The sequence below is a fragment of the Acromyrmex echinatior genome, chromosome 8, assembly GCF_024713525.1.
Source record: "Acromyrmex echinatior isolate Ae372 chromosome 8, ASM2471352v2, whole genome shotgun sequence".
Classification (NCBI taxonomy): domain Eukaryota; kingdom Metazoa; phylum Arthropoda; class Insecta; order Hymenoptera; family Formicidae; genus Acromyrmex; species Acromyrmex echinatior.
The window spans coordinates 7,693,882-7,718,972 of record NC_141859.1 but is presented as its reverse complement, the minus strand read 5'-3'; the positions used below and the strand labels follow the sequence as shown (position 1 = coordinate 7,718,972).

Here is a 25,091-nt window from a genome sequence, read left to right as displayed (position 1 = left end):
AATTATTTTACACACATACATACACACAACATACATATATAAATAGAAAAAGTTGAATATGTATAAAGTCTATGTATTCAATTATAGAAAACTTTAAAGATAATGCTTGAACCATTAATTGTAAGTTATTTTAGCGAATTATTAAGTTTTCTTTCTTACATATAAAACACTTGTAAGTAATTTACCTTCCTGATTGTTTCCAAGATTTATCAACTCGCCGTCTTCCCTCCTCCAGGTGATGTTTGGTGTCGGTGACCCTGTTGCTTCACAACGCAGCGAAACGTTACTGCCCTCTCTCACTACCATATCTGTACTCGTAGGATAATCCAAAATATCCGGCGGAACTGTCGGATGAAAATTTTGATCAGAGATGTTACATACATTTGTTCGAGCGATTCACGTATTGCGCTGTTTTATAAAAATAATACAAGAATGGGGAAATACCTGGGAATCATAAAAAAAAAATAAAAAAAAAATGATACGTGAGTGCGCAATGTTCAGAGAGAAAAAGGGAGAAAGAGAATCGACGACGAGAAATTCTGGAATGCCAACTTCCATTTCGCGAAATACCGCGAAGCAATTTTCGATATGCTATCGTTTGGCAGTTTAAAGGCACTACAATGTATATGTATATAGAATATAGTGTATCCAGCCTCAAAAGCGATGCCATGGGCCAAGCTGAAAAGCGAACTTGATTTCACCAGTCGTCCGTGTCCTACTATAGTTGAGCTCAACCTTCGAAACAAACGCAAATTTTACAAAAAAATAAAGATTCTCTCTCTCTCTTTCATTGTAACATACGGCCTCCGAATTTTTGCCACGATAATTCGACACATGGGGCACAATGGACGAACCTACAACCTCCAAATAACCAATCTGACTCTTCATCGGGTCAGTGTTTATCTGACACATGTAGTTCCCTCGATCGCTCTCACGGACATCACGTATATGTAACAGCCACGTTTTGTGCTCGCTGTGCGTGACGCCGATTCTGTGATTCTTCGTTATCACGTGATTGGCTATCGTCAGGATGGTTTGCGTGTCCACCCGCAGCCATGCCACCTGAAACAGAAAGCCGGTACGCCGCTTCAATCGTCTGGAACCCATCCATCACTTCAGCCTTTTGTTTTCCCGACCGGTGACCGGTGTTATGTGACACCGCGAAAACGCGTGTAATTCGTTCCCGCTTCGGAGTAATTAGAACTTTCTGATGCTGAAAATATTTCATAATGTAAAAATTATAATTTCGATTTTATTATCGTTGCATAAATTCTTCTCTCCTCCTTCTTCTGTGAACGCGGAGTACTTTGAATCAAGACCCGCAATTAAAGTGATATTACATTTTCATAGTATTGTAATCATTCATGCCTAAATCACAACATTTAACGCATATAATCTTTGAAAAATTGGAACTCTTTCGCCATCTTGTTCCTTTTTATTGACTGCGTTTAATAGACTCAACAGTTGAGTGAGCACTCGCTGCTATTGATGTATTCTTCTAGATCTAAAATTCTGATTGCAACAGTATATAAAAAGAGAAATATAATTTTATTATACAGTCTACATAACTGTCTATCGTTATAGTTGAGTTCAGTAAAAACATCAATATCACGAATTGCACAATAAGTGCTGCTCTTTAATTCCTTTTCTTGTTGAGGAAAATAAAGAAAACAAACCGATTCTAGAAGGGACTCAGACATCAGGAAACAATTTTAAATATTTTTTAATAAATTAAATATATTTTTTCGTATTAAAACTTAAATATATTAATAAATCTTTGTTTGAAATTGTTGCCTTTTTGACACATCAGAAATCATATAACAGACTCTGAAATACTATACTCTAGAAATACTATATAAAGACAAGATAAAAATGTAAAGATATAAATTGTATATTATAAGCCGACAGTTATCCCAAGAGACAAGGAAATAAATAAATTAAATAAATAAATAAACAATATTAAGAATTTTTATTTTAGCGTATGTGAGAAACACAATCAATATTAGAAATTTGAAATGCCTATATGGTCGAAGCTGGATCTTCATTGCTTTTAATAATTCAATCTTGAATTACTAATATACACTATATATGTACTTGCATTTATACCATATTGTAATCTTTTCGAATTGCACAAATTGTTTTTCCGGACTTATAAACGCAATTAAAATTACTTTAATAATCGCAAAAATAAATTGACAAGCAATTTTAATAATTTGATGCTACCATATTATAAAGATGTTAATATGTTGAAACTGTTAATAAATTTATTGTGAAAAATATTACCTCGGCCGGAACTTGAACCCGGATCTCTTGCATTCCATACGAGTGCGTCCTAAGCCATTAGATCACCTTAGTAATATTAGAGGCCTTAGTAATATTAATTTCAACATATTAACATCTTTATAATATGATGCTTGATGGTAGCATCAAATTATTAAAATTGCTTGTCAATTTATTTTTGTGATTACTAAAGTAGTTTTAATTGCGTTTATAAATCTGGAAAAACAATTCGGTGCCCAATTCAAAGACTACAATATATAATAGTATATATGCAAGTATATATGCAAGTATTATATATATAGCGAAATATATTAGTAATTCCAGATTGAACTATTTAAATAAAGATCCAGTTTCGACCGTAATAGGCATTTTAAATTTCTAATATTAATAAATAAATAAAAAGTAATTAATGAATATAACTGTTAAATATTTAAAAAATTAGAAACAAAGAAACTAGATTAGTCTGGAAAACAAAATTGTACATTGACCCAATAAATGTAGGTCAAGTAATGTGGTGACGTGGAAATTAACTACCCTATCCACAAATCGCAGTTGGACATTGTTGCTATTCAAATGTTTCTGCATAGCGTTATTGTGAGGCATACTACAATCGGTAAATGCGGCTTTGTTGGCATTGAATTGCGGACTAGCAGGCTTAGGAGTTATCTATTGATGGATGACGTAATGACTTTAATGACAAAGCGTCATTGGATCCTCAAATCCGACGAGTTTCCATCGGATGAGTCCTACCATCGAACACTTTGTCGATCTACAATTGCACGTGCATTTTGTATGAAGCTAGAATTGTCGTACGTATACAATGACGATTCAGTGCGTTGTCTATTCCTTTATCTAGATGACAATGTCTGATTCTGTTTCAAAGATGACACGTACGCAGAGTAAGTCATCTTCAGACATTTTAAAATTTAAAAGATGTCTTGATCTATGAATTGTTGGAAAAACCGTAACGATATCCATACAACTTCTATGTTCCATTTTATAGTCATTTGTTGTTTTAATATTTTGCCAGCGAGAAACTTAATTAACGCTGCCAGCGTAAAACTTAATTATTAATTAAATAGAAAGAGAAGAATAAACATATTATCAAATTCAATCTCGAAACAATATAGAATATGCAGTCCAATGTCTCCTCATAACACTTTTCAATAAAATATATATTATAGTAACACACAAAATTGCTTAAAAATTGAAATCACTTATCAGATATTCTATATTATAATATCTACTAATCACCTGCAAGGAGTCTAAACTAATATAAAATGATCGAATTTTTAAAAGCTTATTCTAGCTTTTATATACATAAAGTACGATTGAATCTTTTAATAACTATTGAAGACATAACTTAACGCTCAATAACCTTATTCATTTGTTCATAAAATTTTGTATTGACAGAGTTTTATAAAAATAATGTTAATGAAAGCGTAGTTTTCCTATTATTCAAAGTGCATTTGTTAGAAGAAAAGACATAAAGTCAAACAAATTGAATTTTACAAATTAATATTATGAAAAATTGGAACTGTCCGATATTTATTACAAATATCAATTTTCAATCTACAAATTTAATAGGTTTTTAAAAATATTTTTATTCGTGCGCTTAGTCAGATATGCCTGTTGCAAAATATCAAAATAGTAACCCATCGCAGCGAAGTATTAATTGCATCGTGATCGAAATAATAAAAAATATTAGAATATCAAATGTGTGTATGTTCGTGTGTGTTAACTGAGAGTAAACATTTTTAGGCTATATTACATTTAAATTGACTATGCCATGTACATTCTAATCAATAAATGTTGCATAGTTGATAGCATACACAATTTATATACTTCAAAAGATAATTTAATAAAACTCTTTTTAAAAATTTTCAACATCTTTAGAATATTAAAGACATATTTCCAAAGACATCTTAAAAAAAACTTTGGAGTGTTTTTTTTGTGTATCGTTTATTTATTTGCATAATTTCATAAATGTCGGTACTTTAATAAATGAGGATGACTTAAGAAATATTATGTGAAATTTATAAACTAAAATAAAACTATACTAAAAAGTTAGAAAAATCCTATAACCCAGTTGATATAACAATAAGGTTAGGATAAAATACCCAAGTATTGTATAAGTATATCGTACAATCTTTGAACTTACCGTTGGCATCTTGCCACCGATCAGAATTTATGTCAGCTGCTTGAGAAGGGTATAAAGAGGAACAAAACAACGTTCGATAGAATGTTTGATAGAAGAGCAATAAATTTCTTACATAAGAATGCAAGAGAGGCAATCGCGGAAGAATAATAGTTTCTCACTCGTTGAGAATAAATAAAAAAATATACATATATGTATAATTTATTTTAAATACATATTGTTACGTGTGTTTGAAGATAAAATTTAGTCTACATTCGAGTGCTCTCATCATGCGCTTTTACCGTCGATAAAATAACTACTGTTCCATCCCATTCTGATTTACGAACTGTCGTTAACGCCCAGTCAAGATAATTGCACTGAAACCTCAAGAATTCGTCCGACAAAGTCACCTCTCCTTCCCCCGTTAAGAAGCCCCCGAGAAACTATTCCGACAGACCAGGAGCAAATTCTTGCGTCTACTTACAAAATCCTCTCTTTAATCTTTCTTCGAAACCTTCCTTTACTTTGTTCCGCTGCTACCCGATATTTTTCTATTTCGCCATTACGTTTTCCTCTTTTTGTTCACCGCCAATTGGATTATCGCGACTTTACTCGATTTTCTCTTCCCTCCCCACTGGCATAGTTTAGTTTTTTCTAATTCTCTTTGAGAAGAATTATTCCACGATTCGCGCGATCCATATTTATTAATTCTTATTGTAAGGTAATATTCTTCACAATGAGTTCTTTAAATTGACAATCTTTAATTTGTAAAATTATAATTATTATTATCATTCTGATTGCGTTGCAAATTCGAAAGTAATCGCAGTCATATGTCTTAAATAAATGTATCTAAAATAAATTACATATTATTACAAATTAAAATTATTATTATTTCAATATTTATAACTTTGATCGCAGTTGGGGTTTCTTCTCACTTGATTAATTAATTCTTGTTTTTATAATCCACTATGTATCTTATAAACCGTAATATGAATTATGTACAATTTTGTGAATTTTAGAATATATTACTGAGAATATGCAACATGAAAGCTCACTTTCTGTTCTGTTTCAATTTCTATATTTTTTTTTGTTTATGATTCTTGAGAAAAATTATTACGAAGATAAACAGTTATTTCTATATGCCTAAATTTGTTTTATACTCGACAGGAATTTCAATTTTGATATTCTACGTTGAAAAGCTTCTATTATCAAAATCAGAAATAGTGCAGTAGATGAAGATATCAAGTTTACGTTAAGTTATTAGCTACTAAAGAACGGTAGCTTCCGCTAATGACTGAATCATGTCCTCGAAAGTTTCACTTCTTGCCGCTAGAAAGTAATCATGCAGGCTATACCAAATTTATAAGAAAGAGATTAATGAAGACTATCAATTTGCTAATGTTTCAGGAATAGATCGGAAAATCGTTAACCGTTACACATCGAGACCAATGCACTTTTCACGCATCTTCTCACATGGATCGAATTGGTCGAAACAGTTAACGTTTGTACGCGCCTTTGTAACGCTTCTGCGAGATATTAAGAGCTATATCTGCGGCTACACGGTAACAATAGTAATATGTTCAACGTATTTAATCAAATGATTGTGCTTGTACGCTTACGCTTCAAGAGATCGTCTCGCAATCGTCACACGTGCGATTAACGTGTGTTACCGAGTGAACAAAGGAACGTACTTTCTCTTGCAGATATTTCTCTCGTCATCGTTTAACTGTAGTTCTGCCTTTAGTTCATTTTGATTATAATTTTCTCAATAGACACTAAAATTATAAAAATAGCAATAAAAGAGGATATGATAAAAAAAAAGAAAATATGATTTATTTATTTTAACCATAACTTAAAAATTGTCATATTTAGTTAATTGCAAAATAAAATAGAAGTATAAAGGAAGAAGAAAAAATATGCTTTTATTTTTCGACAATCATCAAAATTGCATTTCAAAATTAATATTATAAAATGTTTAAAAATTTCATTGCTTGCGTTTAGCAGGAAAAATAGTTTTGCAACTATTTTGTTTGTAAGATTTATTAATAATCGAATGCTATTTAGATTCAGTAAACAACTAAAAACAAGAATCATATTAAAAAATTTTACAACAGTTGCAAAGCTTTTTTTTTATTAACGCAGCCAATAATTCAAAATACTAAAACTTATTTCTTTGAAAACTATGTTATTTTAATTGGATTATTATTGTAGAATGAGCACTGGGAGGAAAATGTACTAAATTTTAATGAATATTTATTCAAATAGCGTCAGTTGAATATTTACTAAATGTAAACATATATTTATTTGATACAAGAATCATTAATTTGATTAATCTATTAGTATTCAAAATATTATTATTTAAACAATTATTTATTAAAATTTAGTGTATTTTTTACTCTATATATGCAGCAAGATGAGTCAACATAAACTTCTCACTCCGTTTTTCTGTAACCAATTAATTTATTTAAAAAATGTCGAAAAACACAAGTTAATTTTTGTTTTAAGATGAATGTATATACAATTGTAATAAATTCAATTATACTGCTTCGACTTCTCAATTAAAGTCACCTTGCTTTTGCTGGGATTCTTTAATTCTTTTACAATTGTATTTTGTTTTATTAATTTGAGTATTTTTCGAGAAATTGCAATTAAAAAACTTAAGTATTAAAATTCGGAAGATCGTAGTTTAAAAATAAAATTTACTTTTGAAAATGTTCGAAATGTTCTCCATTAGTCTCTATACAATTTTGAAGCCACTGTTCGAAAATATTGCAGACTTTTTGGAACATTTCCGGCGTTCTGCTGCACTATCTTTTTAGATCTCTCTTTAGATGAAATTCAACGTCGTGGAATAAATTTTACTTTTCAAATATCTTCAAAGAAAGAAATTTAATGGAATAAGATCCATTTTTATTTTTTATATTTAATAGCGAATTGACGGTTAAAAGCACTAATACGCATTTGATGAATATTAAAACTATTGAAAATAAATGAACTATTAATAAATGCTTGTAAATAAAGATGTATATTTTAAATTTAAAAAAAAATGGAATTTTCGATTTTTGGTATCTATAATAGCTAATTGACTGTTGGATGCATTTAATGTGCATTGGTGCGCATTATATTACATTAAAGCTGTTGAACATAAATGAACTATTAATTTAATGCAATAAATACAAAATAAATACAAATAAAGATATATATTTTATATAAATATATATTGAACCATGAAATTCCTCGATACACTTTATTGTGCTATTTGATAAAATGTACATTGGACATTTTATCATTCAAGAAATATTTACATTTTACTTTTACACTTATTGTCAATAGCGATAACATTCTAGGGTTAAAAATAAAATTGACATGTTTCGGCATATTTCGCACAAATCAGATTACTAAAAAAAAAACAAAGTGGAAACTTTCCGTTGACTGACTCTGTATTTGTAATGTGAAAGATACGAACGCGTCGACATTTTTCGACATTTCAAATTCTTGATCCTGAATTTCGAATATATTTTGTTCTCTCTCTCTCTCTCTCTCTCTCTCTCTCTCTCTCTCTCTCTCTCTACCTCCCCATCACGGCAAAACTCGTTCGTCGTGCTCGGCTGACCGATATCTGACGCGCTTTTCGAAAATCGCTGATGCGTGTTCATCGTGCGAACATAAAATCTGCATTGAAATCCACCGGTCGAGAACGGCAATATGTCTCACGTCCGGACATAGTCAGCCATGAAATACTCGTGCAGAGTGCGTCAACGGAGCGTCTGAAATTCATTGTTGACGGCGTTGGCCATGGCGGTTTAACGTCCGTTGCCTGTATGCGATCATAGGAGCGCGCAAAATAGAAACCACGTGCCAAATATGCGTCTTTCCTCTTCGTCAGATTTGACGAGCGTATCAAACGAGCGCATTCCCGATTCCTTAAACGTGCTCCGTGTATGAAGTCATATTTTATCACGGTAGGATTATTCAATAACATGGAAGGATTTCCCTGTTTTTCGATATTTGTCTTCTTTCACGTGCAAGAACGTTCTATATGATTTTCGGCTGATCTGCTCTGACAGATTTATATGGTATCTCTACAAAACGAAATATTCAGCCAAATGTAAAAACAAATCTTCGCACGTATGGAAGGAAGAAATGAAAAAAGAACGATAAATTAAAAAAAGATTTTATGCTGTGCGTATACATACACAAATGATTTTACTGAAAGTAAAGTATCTAAAAATTAGTTAAATACAGACCTCAAAATAATTTTGTTAAAATTAAAATTATGATCAATTATGTAGAAATCTCAATCATGACAAGCAATGCTGCAAAAAGTTTTAACATTCTAGTAATCAGTTTGAGCGAGCTATAATATCTATAATGTTATAGCAGAATATAAATATATTTTAGAGGTCCTTATTTATAAAATAAAAAATAGTAAGATTCAATGAAGGTATTTTTATCATATTTTATTGAAAATGCAAAGATAAAAAAGTGAAAATGAAAGATAAACAAAAATTGGTGAATATAAATGCCACTATTAAGAAAAGTTATTAAATATATCAATAAAAAAATGGCATTAAACTCTTGTAACAAAAACTATAATAAAACAAATTATTATGCTTATACAATAAATATATATTTTTGTTTATATCAATTATATTATTTATCTCTAATACATAATTATTTTGATGGTTCAAAAAATTATTTTCAGATTTACATCCAGCTAAATTTTTAAATAATTCAATGAAACAATCCTTCCGATGTATGCTAACAAGCGTGTAAGTATGTGTGCGTCGCTACGATGTATATAATTCTGGTTTAGCATATAAAACATGATTTACATGGAACGAACGCGCCCGCTACGTCCCGATTTATGACATCGCCGTAAAGCGAACAGCGTTCCATTATCTTCCGCTTCCGCCGTTTCGTCCCGCCACCACTTTCGCGCTTCCCTAACGCGCAAACTGCAAGTACTGTCAATCACTCACCCTCGCAAATCACATCCTCTCTCATGCTAGGGAGACGTTAACAAGGTGACTGCGCCTTAAATATTTCAGCACATCCTTTTTTTTCACTCCTCTCTTCCACCCAACCGTTCTTTCAGCTCCCATTTCCGTGCTGTGTCAATGGCGACAGAATGCAAATTTGTTCGTGTCCATCGTCCGGTGTCGGTATTACTACTAATCGATTGATTGCTGCCTCTCGCCTCGAGGCATTGATGCATTCGTGCGATTAATTTCATCGGGGACGCCATTTACATGTCATCGATGTAAGGGCTTTTTCAGAAATAAGACGTTATAAATCGGTGTGCAATGATTGCGTGCAAGAATGTACAAGGAATAAAAAAAGAACATAAATACCTGAGAAATATATCTACTTTATTTTACTAATTATTTATTAATTAATAAGAAATTGACACACGTCATTTGCTTTCAATTATACATTCTATTCTTGGTGAAGTAATCACATAATATACTTGAATAGTTACCAGTGCTACTCTTTTAGTAGAATGTTCTTCAATTTCTTATAAATATAAATAATATTGGAGGAAGAGATTTTTTTCTTATTATTCGATTTTCCAAAATTGTTCTCTGCTTTCTAACTTCCAATATCTTTCCTTGTCAATCACCTAATTTAAATGTCATTTGTAGATTTGAAGAACACATTGAAAAACAGATTTTCTCCTCCAATATCTTTTAATTAGACTATATTCTGCTAGAGTGATATAATATTGCATTGTAGTGATTACTACATTATTCAAATATCAAATATTATGTGTACAACCATATTCCAATGAGGATAGAATCTGCATTAACCTAAGAATGTTATGAATATTGATACAGTGCTGCTATTAATACGTAAATTTTACATACGAGAAAATAGGCTATTTTTAATCGTTAGTACACACGATAATTTTCCGATCCTTTACTATACACAATGGGTCGTTCATATCTCCGGTTAATTTTTTCACTTTTACAAGCATACAAAATTATCACCCGATTCTAACATATATTTTAACATTTTTAGAAAGTATTTCAAAATTGTGTAGGGGAAAGGGGGATAAGATGACGACCTTAAAGTTTGTCGATTTTTCCTAATTTCTGTGATGAGACCGATTTATTTTTTTTCAAATTCATCATAATCTTAGTTATTATTTGTAAAAATTATGAAGTTGTTAAATAAATTACAATTCTTTAAAATTCAATTTTTTTAAGAACATATCAATTTCATTATCTTGTCCCCAAATGTGGATAAGATAATTTTTAGTTAGTGAATAAAATGACGAAAAGTCAATTTAAGTTAAAAATATACTTTTTATGAGTAAAAAAAATATTTATTATGATATATTTATATTGTTTTAATATATTATAAGAAGTTTTAGAGAAAAAAATATAAATAAAATAAAACTTTTATATAATTTATGAAAATAAAATTATTGAAACGTTAACATTAACATAATTACATTTATGTATTATATGTATTACTGTATATAGTAATTACGTAATGAACTTATTAGTAAAATATTATCCCCTTTTTCCCTATTTAACCCTAGTATGGCATTGTTACTTTTGGTTACCTTCCCGATCATACTAGGGTTTGTGAAATTTTGTCACGCTATATCTCTGAACTGAATACGTATTTTTAGCTCAAAACATGTGAAATTTATACCTCGAAGAGCTCTATAAAGCTGGCAGGACCAAATGAGCAGAATCAAATAAAACTTATTGGAATTTTCAGTACTCATTTTGTACTAATTTGTACCATAAAAAAAATTTTGTACTCTGTGCCGTTTTGAAAAAGAACGTGGCGCTGCCAGGTTAATATTAAGCTGACAGGATCAATTAAAAAAAAAATAATAAAAAGAAATAAAAAAAGAAATAAATAGAATCGAATTTGTACTAATTTGTACCACCAAAAGAAATTCTATATTATGCGTCATTTCCCAGAAAACAGTGGCGCTGCTAGTTTAATATTTAAGCTAGCAGGATCATAAAAAAAAACAACACAAGGACAAAAATGAATAAAACTGAATTTGTATTAATTTGTAAATAAGTTAATATTTTACACAATAAGTTAATATTTACACCTATGTGAATCTCGACTTCAAGAAAAAATATTAATATTTATTATTATAATGAGCATATATGATGGATTATATACTTTATCTGCATGTGTTTTATATTTTATTATTATTATTAATGAAATAATAGAGCTACATATTATAAGCATATTTATTCAATAAAACATTAATAAAATAATTAAACTGCCAGAGTACGCTGAGGTTAACATTCATCAGAATTCTGTAGTTTTGCCTGTATGTCTAGTCTATTTTTTTAAGTATTTGTCTATTAAACCCAGAAAAATAGTAAACAAATTTTTATAATATAATATACTATAATTCTTATAAGATAATATAGTCTACCAAACAAGCTGTAAAATCTCGAATCTTGTTATAACAACCAGAAATGTTTGGTTTAACCAAAGTTCATTTAATTTTTTTTTATGTTGATATCAAAATCATTTTTTGCATACATAAGAGAAGTCTATTATATACCGATAGTAAAGTTATAAGGCAGGACAAAGCTGTGCTGTAGAACTGAAAAAAATATGTTTTCATTATATTCAATGAAAATATTTATGTTAAATTGAGAATAATTAATATAAAAGAATTTTGAATGTAAATTAACAATAAAAAATATAAAAATGCAGTTAATTGAGAAATGATTTCAATATTATGTTGCCATTTAGATATTTATATATAATTTACAAAATTGTATGTATTTATTGTCTATTACATACATTCTATTACATACATTATACTTTTAATTAATATTGGACGTATCTGGTGAACGAAATTATATCCAAAGTGGAAAAGTCCGATGCCAAATTTTACCTCTCTTAGTTTTATTTGCAACATAAATTGTAAAATCTAATTGAAATAAATAAGTAAATAAACGTCAGTTATACACTACCGTTTATAAAAGTTCAGACACATTAACATAAATTCTATCAAATGGCCATAAAATTAAGACATTACTATAAAATATTAATTATGTTATAATACATTATTAGATATGAAAGGAGCAATCTAATCCCTTAAATTTATCTATCATATTTCCATCATATCGGTTGCAAGTAAATTCGTATGAAGCACTCATCAGGCATCGTATAATTTTTCTACAGTTAGTTTAATATAAAATATACTCGCTTATGACATCTCAAGAAAACTCAAACTAGCAACCAAACATGTAATCTTATATAATCATTGTTTCAATTTTAATTTAATTTAATTATAGTTGATTTCTATTTCAAAAAAATTTTTTAACTTTTTATTTGTGCGAACTTTATAATCGACTCTTACATGCCCTTTCCATTTTTATTGTAAATTTTGACATCAAGAATCCTTGTACTGTGTAATTTTCCTTAAGTTAAATAATATTTTGTTATTTTTAACTTCATGTGTCAAAGTCAATCAATTTTTCAGTTTGAAAATGTAAACAGCATCCATATTAATAAGTATATTTGAAACAAATTTAATATTAAACTAAATAACATTAATTGCAAAAGTTTTATAAATTATTTCCAATTTTATATGCTACAATGCATAATGTTTATTTTATAGAACATTGATAGTATAATCGATAAATTTCAAATGTTCGCTTTCGGTATATAAGATAAAAAATATTTTATGAAACTGTTTCTAATCTATATATCCTTATTTATAATATTAGTATATGCACATGTATCCTAAAATATATAAGAGTATAATATAATACAATTACTGTTTTATAATCTTTTAATTTTTTGCATAATCATTAGGTAAAATTTATGCAGGTGTCCGAACTTCCATAAACGCTAATAAAATTGCACATAGAATAATTAAAATTATATGTAACATTTCATCGTAATTATTTACCTGTTCACGTAAATTCTCATCGAGATTATAATTGGTTAATTTGTTAAAAATTGTTACTGTCTCATTTATCTAAAATTTTATACAATATGAAAACTTGTAGTAAAATTGAAAATTTTGCAACCAATAAATAAAGTTTCATTATTTCGAAGAAAACTTCGATATGTGTGAATTTATTATTGCAAAATTGTTGCTTGTGCTTATTATTCTAGTTCTTCTAAAATCTAACTTCTTTAATACTCTCATTAAAGAAAGTGATTAAATAAAAGTTGAGAAATTGTAATAAATTGAATAATATTAGAGTCTAATAGACTAATGCATTTTAAAATTTTTACCTTAAAATGAAAGTAGTTAAGAAATATCAATGTAATCGTAGAAATAATTATTATGATTTCTATTAAAGTGAGTATGTCATTCTGCCAAATATTAATGTAATACGGATAGAAAATGGAATACGTCAAATAACTCGATATGGTCAAGGTATACAGGTAAGAGAGATACGGCCTTGGCTGTCCAAGAGGATATTCAAAGAAGCCCAAACTGCAGAACGAGCCAATGATTAATAACGGTGCCAGAGTTGTCTGTAGCGTCTTCGTCATAGTTCCGGAACAGTCGGCTAATAATCTGAATTAATTCTTGTCGCACGAAACACAAACTCCCCGTTTTATACTCTTCATAAAAATTTTCAAACTAGCTTGATTCTACAGATCCTCTAGAAACCTTGTGAGAATTATTCTATAAAGTACGTATATTGGCGGATGAAGTATGTATATATCAACAAGTATTGAACGACGGAATAAAACATAATATACATACAGATAATCTAGATTAAATTATTTTATTCTCGCGGAATTTTTATTCATATGAATGTATCATTACAAAACATAAACAAATATATATTTTTGCAATATTATGTCTTTATTCTAGACTCAAAGATACATAATAGCATAGTGGAAAAAGACAAGGTGTAATAATTTCAAGGATGCGCAGTAATCAATTTGTTCAATCAAAAGAAGCTAGCATTGCAAATGCTAGCATTTGATTGGTTAGCATATGAATGACTAGCATTTTATTGACTGACCATGATGTAAAAATAACATGCGCATTATGCGCACTATTACACATTATCTTCTTTCATCATGCATAATAGATACTTTTTATTTACGACACTTTTGAATAATGTATTGACGAGTTGAAGTTAATAACTTCAGTGAAGTGTTTATAAGTATGTAAAAGTTAATGCACACGCAATATAATATTTTTCGTAAATTAAACGTGCATATAATTATTTTTATAATAATAATATAATATTTATTAATATAGAGTTGTAAAACAAGATACTTAGTTTTCATTGTATTCTTAATATATTTTTATGTACATTTAATTATAGATACGTATATGTTAAATATATATTGTGACATGACGTTTTCCGTCACAAGGGTCGTACGACCCGATCAGGAAAGTGCAACTTTGGTATCCTGTGTCCTAATTTAAGGAGACGGACGTCTGGTGTCTGTGAATCCTTTTTAAAATTGTTCACGTTTATTTTTGTATTTGCGCCTATTTTATATTTTCGTTCTTGTTTTCGTCTTTTTCTGTGCGCTATTATTGTATTAAGTTTAAGACGGTAATGCGACCAGGCATGCTTATCATGAAAATATATAATAATTTTTTTCAAAAAATATGTGAAATATTTGAATTGCACAATTATAAACAGTATGTTCCAGGATAAAATTAATGCGCGCTATCCTTGAAAAAAAAAATTTTAAGTAATATAAAATGGACAAAATTTTTAAAAGCTTGTCCTCGTTTATTTTAGCTTTTAGCATGATAGATTTGACTTCCTAATGACTGAAAGCATAGTTTAGCGACCCTATTCATCTTATTTACCTTATTGAATATAGAATATCGATATTATAACTTTCTAGGGCTCAAGATAAATGGTAAGATAACTTTTTATTAATAAAACAAGTATATATTTCTCAGGTTCACATTATTTTGTTTATATTTGTCACGTGCGGTATGCGAGATTTTTTCGACAAACGTGTGAACATCACTGACGTTGGTAACTTCGCGAGTGAAATGGGCTAAACTATCTTCCTGCCGCGTACTTTTAAACTGGATTACGTCTACTTCAGCACGGAGTGGTTCGTAGGGGATCGTTCGAGCTGGCTTTTATGTCGTGTTCGTACCTTACGTCAGTTATGACGGCTACGTGGAAATGTAGGCGTCATCCGCAAGTATCATGGAAACATATTAAAGAAAATGGCCGTCGCCTCTTTTTTATCCATACACGTACGTGAATATTCGCACGATGACAATGATCGCGCTGTAATTTGGCTCGAGCACGGAAGAAAAAATGCTAAATGTCACATTTGAGAGTTGAAACACAAGAATTGAAACAGTGACTCTAGAGAACTGAATCAGGCACGAGATTCTACGTCCTACTCTCCAAGTTCAACCGAGTGGCAGATCCCCGTAACGCCGATTTGAAAAGGGTAGTGAAATGACACTACATTGCTATTAATTTTGTTAAAAAAAAAAAAATAAATATACGAATTTATTTCTATAAATATAAGAATTATGCTACAAAAGTCACCTCAAACTTCCATTTTTGCAAAAAAAAAAATTTCCTAACTTATCTATGATTTTTAGATTGTTAAAGTGATCTAATCCCTTACGTTCTCACATTACTTACGCACATTACTTAATCGCGATGCTTATCCATCTTAAATATTCATTTTCGTGATCCCTTTAGAGAAAATGTCACTAACCATTTGATTTCAAGTATATCATTCGTATAATTTCTTGCGCTTGGAGACAATAAAGAGCTTGACGATGTTAATGAGATTTATTTCCTTACGTTAAGCCGCTTATTCTTCACTTATCCTCTGTCTCAAGTTATGACGCTTCATTGCATATCATACGTCGCGCTATATAATTAGCGTTTCAGGTACGTATTGTATTTCTGACACATTTCGCACATACACTGTCCACTCTCGGAAAATAACACGTCAGCTCGGCGACACTCGATTTTTCATTTTTCGAGTTACTTTTTTGCGGAAATGATACTTGCTTGTAGCATAGAGGAGACGCTCGATCTCGCACGGTCGCGTTAGTGGAGGTAAGGATGAATTGCCGTGACGTAAAAGCGCATCGCTGTACAGCGGCTGATGGAGCAAGAAAAAAAAATTGTAGCGAGATGAAAGCCGAAGAATCTTCGCGTGAAAACGGCGAAAGTATTGACGCGGAAAAAAGAAATCCGCACTTCGTATTAACGATTAATAGTGGATGGGAAACGGGCATTTCTTTCGTCGCCTGAAAATCTTTTCGCGATTCATCCCTTTCCTCCCTCCCTTTCTCTCTCCTCACTCTTTCTTTCTCTGCTCAGCGACGCGAAGCAACGCAGGTATTGTAACTTCGCACGTAACTAGATTCTCGAAACTCCAAGAGCATTAAAATGGACGAAGTGAAGTGTGAGGAAACGAATTAAAGCGCCAGCTCCTGAAGGCGCACGGATAGTACTCCTCAGCGACTTGATACTTAACAAACAGCTCGTATTTCATTTACAGCGATCACGACGTAAAGATTTAACACTGTACGGACGACAGAAATGAGACAAATTCAGAAGCAACGCTGTATCCCGATGATTTTGCCCTTTTCGTCATACCTGTCCGACATCTGGCGCTTTGTAAACGTCTCCAGTAAATTTTTATTTTCGATATACAATAAGTGATTCAAGAGCTGCGGCATAAAACTTACGCGCAGCGAGGAGATCACTTCCATAAAATAAATTGCAAGAGTGGATATACATAGTAGAGGAAGGGAGATAATCGTAAAATTTGATTGCTTTCTAAAACGCGCCCCGCGTAAGCTTTACAGGCCAGACAATTAAAGCGTACCTCATATACCTTCGACACATTAAATAGATATGGAAACTATAAACGTGGTGGAAGAGGTAACGCGAACGCGTCCGCCAATTTAATTGCTGTTGCCGATTGCAACACGCATTCTCGTTGTTTCTGCGAGCACATTTTACTGTAATCCGGCGTGTAAAAGCGAAATTTTTATCTGATACAAATCGAATATCACATTTTTACACGACGCAAAATTAATTCTGTTAACATATCACGCTGATATGTTTTTCGATGGGCAACAGAGAAGCTGACAACATAGAAGATTAAACGAAATGCGTCACAAACGTGGTTGATTTAGAAATAAAATATTTCTGGAGATGAATTTTCATTATTTCCACAGAATTTCACAATTGCGTCTGGCGCGCCACCAGAAAAATAATAACGTAACATTTCACTTCGAACGATAGACATCTTGATGTCTGCATAGTCGTTCGGGAAGATATTACGGTCGATATTTTGATACATAATCAAGACTTTAGTTCAAAGACATCCATGATATCTCTATGTGCTATAATGCGTCAACTTCAATATATAGTAGATAAAATATCATTTCAACAATGTTATTGGAATGATATTTAACATACGACATATAATGGTTTACAATATGTACATTGTTAAATCTATAGTAATATATTTGACACTATAGTATCAAATATAATTATTGTTTCAGTATAAAATAAAGATATAATTGAGTAGGAGCAATGGCAACTTACATTAGATTAAATTTGACATATTAGATTTAACATGGTAATTCTTAATGTTGAATATAATGTTATCATGAACTTCGAAGCACATCTAGATTGTCTTTTTCTACCATGCTATTTTGAACATCTAAAATAAAGACATAATATTGCAAAAAAAGTTACGTTTATATTTGTTTATGCCCTGTAATCATACATACATATGGATAAAAATTCCGCGAGAATAAAATAATCTAATCTAGATTATCTGCATGTACATTTTATTCCGTCGCTCAATATTTATTGATATGTACATACTTCATCCCTCTAAATACACATGCCTTACAGTATAATTCTCACAAAGTTTCTAGAGGATCTGTAGAAACAAACTAGTTTTGAAATTCTTATGAAGAGTATTAAACGCGTTTGTGTCTCGTGCGACAAGAATTAATTCAAATTATTAGCCGATTGTTCCGGAACTATGACGAAGACGCTACAGACAGCGTTAGCACCATTATTAATCATTGGCTCGTTCTGCAGTTTGGGCTTCTTTGAATATCCTCTTGGACAGCCAAGGCCGTATCTCTCTTACCTGTATACTTTGACCACATGGAGTTTTTTTACGTATTCCTTTTATTATGATTACATTATCAATTGTGAATGGCGGAAGATAACCAATTGGATACAAATCATAATAATAATTGCCGCGATTACATTGATGCTTGTTAGCTACTTTCATTTTAAGGTAAAAAATTTAAAAATGTACTAGTCTATTAGTTTTCAATATTATTTGATTTATTAAAATTCTTTAACTTTTATTTAATCATGTTCTTTATTGAGAATATTAAAGAAGTCTTAATCTTATAATTGCAAATTTAGGCAAGTACAAATTTATAAAATGTTTTTGAACAAATCAAGTCATTTATATTATTATTTATTGCAGATGAAATATGTTTGACATTAATATTTATATTTGTTAATATTTATATTATTTTCCTAAATTAGCTTTTTAAACATAGCCTTTTTAAATCTTATGTTTCAAATACTAAAATAAGCTTCAATAACTCTTATCTATCACATTAGCTATACAATAACTGGCGGAACCACATGCCCCCCCCACCCCTTGGAGTCTCCTTAAAAATATTTTGTAATGAAATGTTACACATATTTTTAATATTTCTAAAATGCTTAATCACAATTTTGATGTTCCAAAAATATTTTTTAATTTAAGAAACTTTCATAGGTTCTTGCGATTTACTGTTCTATTGTTAATATCGTGTTATGCGAAAATCACTAATCGAAAGACTACATAAAATATTATTGTGTCTGCCGATAAGTGTCGCTTCTGCTGAACGAAGTCTTTCAGTCCTTTGGAATTTGAAAGTTCGGAAAATAAAGCCATAAAAATTGTTAAAGAAACAGTGCTGAATAAGTTTACCAGAAATAGAGTGTAAATAAGATAGTTTTTATAAATATATAGGCATATTATAAAATAATATGCCTATAGGTATAGTGTATTATTTTTTTTTGCTGATAATTTTAAATAAAATGTTTTATGAATTATTATACATATTTACGTAGTACTTTTTCAATGTAATGTTAATGATAATTTAAATAATCTATTTTTTCGTATTTAATCTTAAAAAAATTTCGCTTGAGGGCACACAAATTTGATAATAAGTAATAAGGACTTAAAAATATTAGAATGATATAAAATGATTAAATTTTCCATTTTTCTTTGTTACTTGTTCGTTAGAATTGGCACATAATCCGTCAATCCAAAAATCAACCCAAAAATGCATAAATCCGCAGTGCTTCCCTCCCTTCTCCTGTTACCAAATGTTTGGATCCGCTCTTGGCAATAACAATTTTTATTCAAATATAAAGTCGTAGTAATTTTTTTATGTGGCATAATCGATCAATATGATTTTTTTTTAGAAATTGAAAATGTGCTTGCATGAACTTTCCGTAGTAGACGACACATTGGCAGCATTCGGTACGCCAAAGGAATACCAACGGCTGCGTAACTGGATAATTCGAATAATAACTGTATGGATTGTATACATTTTTTTTTACGTGACAATATGTTATTATAACATATTTCTATGGTATGGCATATCAATAAATTTCGTTGTAATTTATGTAATATTTCTGAAGGCTTATCCAGAAATTATAATTATCTTAAGTGCTTTGATTTGGGGAACTATCCTTAGGTTAGTATCACAGAATGACCGCCAAATATTTTATACGCTGATAGAGCGAACTAAACTGAGTCGAAAAGCCTTCTACTATTTTGCAATTTTTGCAATAGTTAACAAGATGTTAATTACTAAAAATCGTTAAATATTGGCTTTCAATAATTTTGTACTCAAGCATTATCAACTTAAGAAAAACATGAAGTAATAAAAATTGTTTGTTTTTTTCTTATAGAGTTCCGAGAATTTTTTCAGAATTTTCAGTACCATATTTTCTCATGTTGGTAAAAAATAGTTGTCAATAAGAAAATGCAATACTAAAAAGTTAATAAAAAATTCTCAAAATATCATATAAAATATAATAAAACAAGTAACAAAATTTTTATTTAGTCTGACTTTGATTATTTATTAATAACGCAATTAAAATATATGTCAATAATGCATGTACCTTATTTAAATACCTTATATTAATAAAAGATATTATAACTAAATCTTTTTCATTTAATTTAGATACACAAGCTCCAGATTTCATCAAGTCAATGATTGTTTACAAGTATTCTGTTCTGATCTTTTTGAAAATAATGCAGCTAGAAGACAAAACAGATGTATTTTAGTGCGTCAACGGATAACGGAAGTTAAGGATTGCAAACAATATATATGGATTATAATGTAATTTTTTAAAAAGAAATAAGTTTCAATCCTGTATATAATATATGTATAATATATATGCATATACATATACTTATACACAAAAATACATAATTAACTTCAACTGTGTGAAATAATTGCACATTTTAACCGATTATAAGTTACAAATATATTTTAAATCAAATTCAAAACTAATAAAAAATATATTTTGCTTAGTACTTCTCGTATGTGTCTTTATGATTTGATTAATTATAACAATTATGATTTATTATTTTACAGGCACGTCTATCTACAACTATGTCTTATATCACGCAAATTAAATAAAATATTCAACGTACAAATGTTACTAGTAATGCTATGGAACTTTAGTTACACTGTTCTCTTCTATATAGATATACATTCGATACTTGCAACTGAAAATAAACAAATCCAAATGTGGACATTTCAATCATTTTTCGGGAATTTAAGTTTAATTTTGATTTTTATTCTGTCTAACGCGTTTTTTCTTACATTAAACTACATATGTCAAACTTTTTACCGTAAGGTACAGTAGACTTAAAACATTACTAATTATTTATAACTAGAATAATAAGCACAAGCAACAATTTCGCAACAATAAATTTATACATATCAAAGTTTTTTTCGAAATAACGCAACCTTATTTATTGGATGCAAAATTTTCAATTTTATTACAAATTTTCATATTGTATAAAAATAATTTCAGATAAACGAGACAATAGCAATTCTTTACAAATTATCCAATTATAATTTCGATGAGAACTTACGATATGAACAGGTAAATAATTACGATGAAATGTTACACAAAATTTTAACTATTCTATACGTAATTTTACTAACTCATGGAAGTTTAGACACCTGCATAAATTTTACCCAACGATTATGCAAAAAATTAAGCCATTATAAAACAACAATTGTATTATACTTCTATATATTTTAAGATACTTGTACATGTATTAACATTATATTAAGAATATATAGATTAGAAAAAGTTTTATAAATTTTTTTTATTTTATATGCCGAAAGCGAACATTTGAAATTTATCGATTATATCAATATTTTATAAAATAGACACTATGCATTTTAATATATAAAATTGAAAATAATTTATGAAACTTTTGAAATTACTGTTATTTAATTTAATATTAAATTTCTCTCAAATTTACTTATTATAGACGCTGTTTACATTTTGAAACTGAAAAATTGATTTTGACACATATTGAAATTAAAAATAACAAAATATTATTTAACTTAAAGGTAAATTAAACAAGAACTCTTGATGTCAAAATTAATAATAAAAATAATAGAAAGGGCATGTAAGAGTCGGTTATAAAGTTCGCCCAAATAAAAAGTTAAAAAATTTTTTGAAATAGAAATCGACTATAATTAAATTAAATTAAAATTAATGACATAACATTACATGTTTCAGCTGCTAGTTTGAGTCTTCTTCAGATGGCATAAGCGAGTATATTATATCAAATAACTATAGAAAAATTATACATGTTGTGTGTGTACGATGCCCAATGAGTGCTTCACTGAGTATACGAATTTGCTCGCAAACGATTGTAAGATCGCTTGTTATTGAATTCGATAATCTAGTATGATGGAAACGTAATAGATAAACTTAAGGAATTGGGTTGCTCCTTTTATATCTAACAATGTAACGTAATTAATGTTTTATAATAATGCCTTAATTTTATGGCCATTTAATAGAATTTATGCTAATGTCTGAACTTGCATGAAAGATAGTGTATAAACTGAAGTGTGTTTACTTAATTATTTATTTTAATTAGATTTTACAATTTATATTGCAAATAAAACTAATAGAGGTAAAATTTGGCATCGGACTTTTTCACTTTGGATATGATTTCATTCACCAGGTACGTCCAATATTAATTAAAAGTATATATATGTAATAGAATGTATGTACACATAATAGACAATAAATACTTCTACATACAATTTTGTAAATTATATATAAATATCTAAATGGCAACATAATATTGAAATTATTTCTCAATTAAGATTTTTATATTTTTTATTGTTAATTTACATATTCAAAATTCTTTTATTAATTGTTCTCAATTTAACATAAATATTTTCATTAAGTATAATGAAAGCATATTTTTTTCAGTTTTACAGCACAGCTTTGTCCGTCCTGATGATTTTAATATCGGTACATAATAGACCTCTCTAATGCATGAGAAAAATGGTTTTGAAATCAATGTACATAATTAAATGTACTTTGGTTAAACCAAACATTTCTTGTTATGACGAGATTTTAGAGCTATATTGTTTGGTAGACTATATTATCTTGTAAGAATTATAACATATTATATTATAAAGATTTACTTAATATTTTTCAGCTAAATTTAACGGACGAAAAATACTTAATCTATGCACAATACTAGAATTCTGATGAACGCTAATCTCAGCGCACTCTGCAGTTTAATTGTTTTATTATCGTTTTAATGAATAAATAAACTTATATGTGCCTATTTCATTAATGATAGTAATTGAATATAAAATACACAATATGCAAATAAAATACATAATCTATCATATGTACGCTTTTTAATGAAACATGTAATTTGTATGTAATAGAAAATATAATCCTAATATATCATTTTTAAACTTTCTGGTTTTATTTTTAATCTATCTAATGAATTCCTGGGAAAAATGTTGATAATCATGTACTTTAAGGGATACCGTGTCGATGACCTTAATCTTGACACATGTTAAGGTCATGATTCTGAGTGACCTCCAACAGGTTTTGGCGATCGTCCTTTATTAAAAAGTTATTAACAATAAAAATTTGAAAAATGATGTCTTTTTTCTACTATATGAAACAGAAATTTTCTGTTTTGAGATATATTTTACTTTCCACACGATTTTCCACGCGAAGACTTTCACTCCACCTTAATCTTAACATATGTTGTCATAATTCTGAGTGACCTTCAGCAGGTTTTAGATGGTCCATCTCACCTTCTTCCCTTTCATATAGTATAATAGAAAGGAGATATTCTTTCATATAGTAGAAAAGAGATTTTCATTCTTTTAACTCAGGTTAACCGCCACTTAAAACCTGTTAGAGGTCACTTAAAATCATGACTTTGACACAACATATGTCAAGATCAAGGTCGTCAACGCGATGTCCCTTAAAATGCATAATTACCAAAATGTTTTATATAAAATTATGATATAAACATTTTTTCATACGAAATATAAAAGATTACGGCCAGGTAATATTTTTCACAAAATAAATTTATTTACAGTTTTTCAGCTCATTAATATATTTCAAATATGATGCCCGATTGAATATCGAATTATTAAAAATTGCTCAATTTAACTTTATTTATATTATTACAGTAGTTTAATTGCTTTTATAAGTTCGGAAAATCAAGTCGGTGCGCAGTACAAATATGATGTGCGTGCGTGTACAGTTTTCCCTCTATACATATATATACCAGGTCCCGGAATTAATTTTTACACAAAATTAAAATACATTTTATTTACTTTCATTTTAGAATCCTTGATAATCTTTGAGAAATCTCATTTCATTAGAACGCAAATGAAAAATTTTATAATGCTGCGTCTTCTATTCTATTGTAGGGATTGTCTATTTATGAGAAATATTATTCTCCCGCGTCTATCTGATAATGATGCTTCATCGTACTCGGATCGACTTTAATATCAATTTATTCAATGTTCCATACTGTATGAATTTATTAAAGCAACGTTTATAAAATATATGAAATATTATTGAAACGTTTTTTTAAATATTCAAAATATCATATTATTAGAGAGAGAGAGAGAGAGAGAGAGAGAGAGAGAGAGAGAGAGAGAAGAAGAAGAAGAAGAAGAAGGGAGAAAGAAAGAGGTAATATTTTAAAAACATTTATAAAATATTATATAAACACATTGATAAAATTTATGTAAAATCAATATCTCAAATGTTGACTTAACGTTCTTATTTAATATTTTACTTATTTAGTACTTTCATATTTTCGCAGTAAAATTTTTACATGGGATTTAATGAGAGTACACATGCAGTAAAAAAATATTTTGTACTTGTGTTAAAATCAATCTTTCAAATTTTGTGTTAAATTTTTAAGGTATTCAAATGTTAATGTAATTATGTTACTATGAATGATAATGTAATTATGTTATTTTTTATTAAATTAATGTTTAACATTTCTTAATGTCAAAGTAATACACAATTTAAATATAAGTGAATAAATAACATAAAAATAAAGTAGTTTAAAATATAAATTCTGAGATAAATAAATTAAATAAACACGTGTTAAT

General features: G+C 29.2%; 2 protein-coding genes across 2 annotated transcripts in view; one reads left to right on the top strand and one right to left on the bottom strand.

The window, feature by feature from the left end:
* Positions 1-25,091, bottom strand: part of LOC105142956 (neurotrimin) — a 221,382-nt gene that overhangs the window by 35,074 nt on the left and 161,217 nt on the right. The window contains exons 3-4 of the mRNA XM_011050888.2: positions 855-1,062; positions 186-344 (exon numbers count right to left, since the gene is read on the bottom strand). Coding sequence (XP_011049190.1) covers positions 186-344; positions 855-1,062 — 367 coding nt within the window. The remainder of the gene's footprint in view (positions 1-185; positions 345-854; positions 1,063-25,091) is intronic.
* LOC147908724 (uncharacterized) lies at positions 14,152-23,414 on the top strand. The gene is made up of 8 exons (XM_087408697.1): positions 14,152-18,667; positions 19,861-20,135; positions 20,628-20,786; positions 21,045-21,309; positions 21,490-21,561; positions 22,577-22,663; positions 22,918-22,959; positions 23,150-23,414. The coding sequence occupies exons 1-8, from the start codon at positions 18,404-18,406 to the stop codon at positions 23,192-23,194; spliced, it is 1,209 nt and encodes a 402-aa protein (XP_087264823.1). The 5' UTR covers positions 14,152-18,403; the 3' UTR covers positions 23,195-23,414.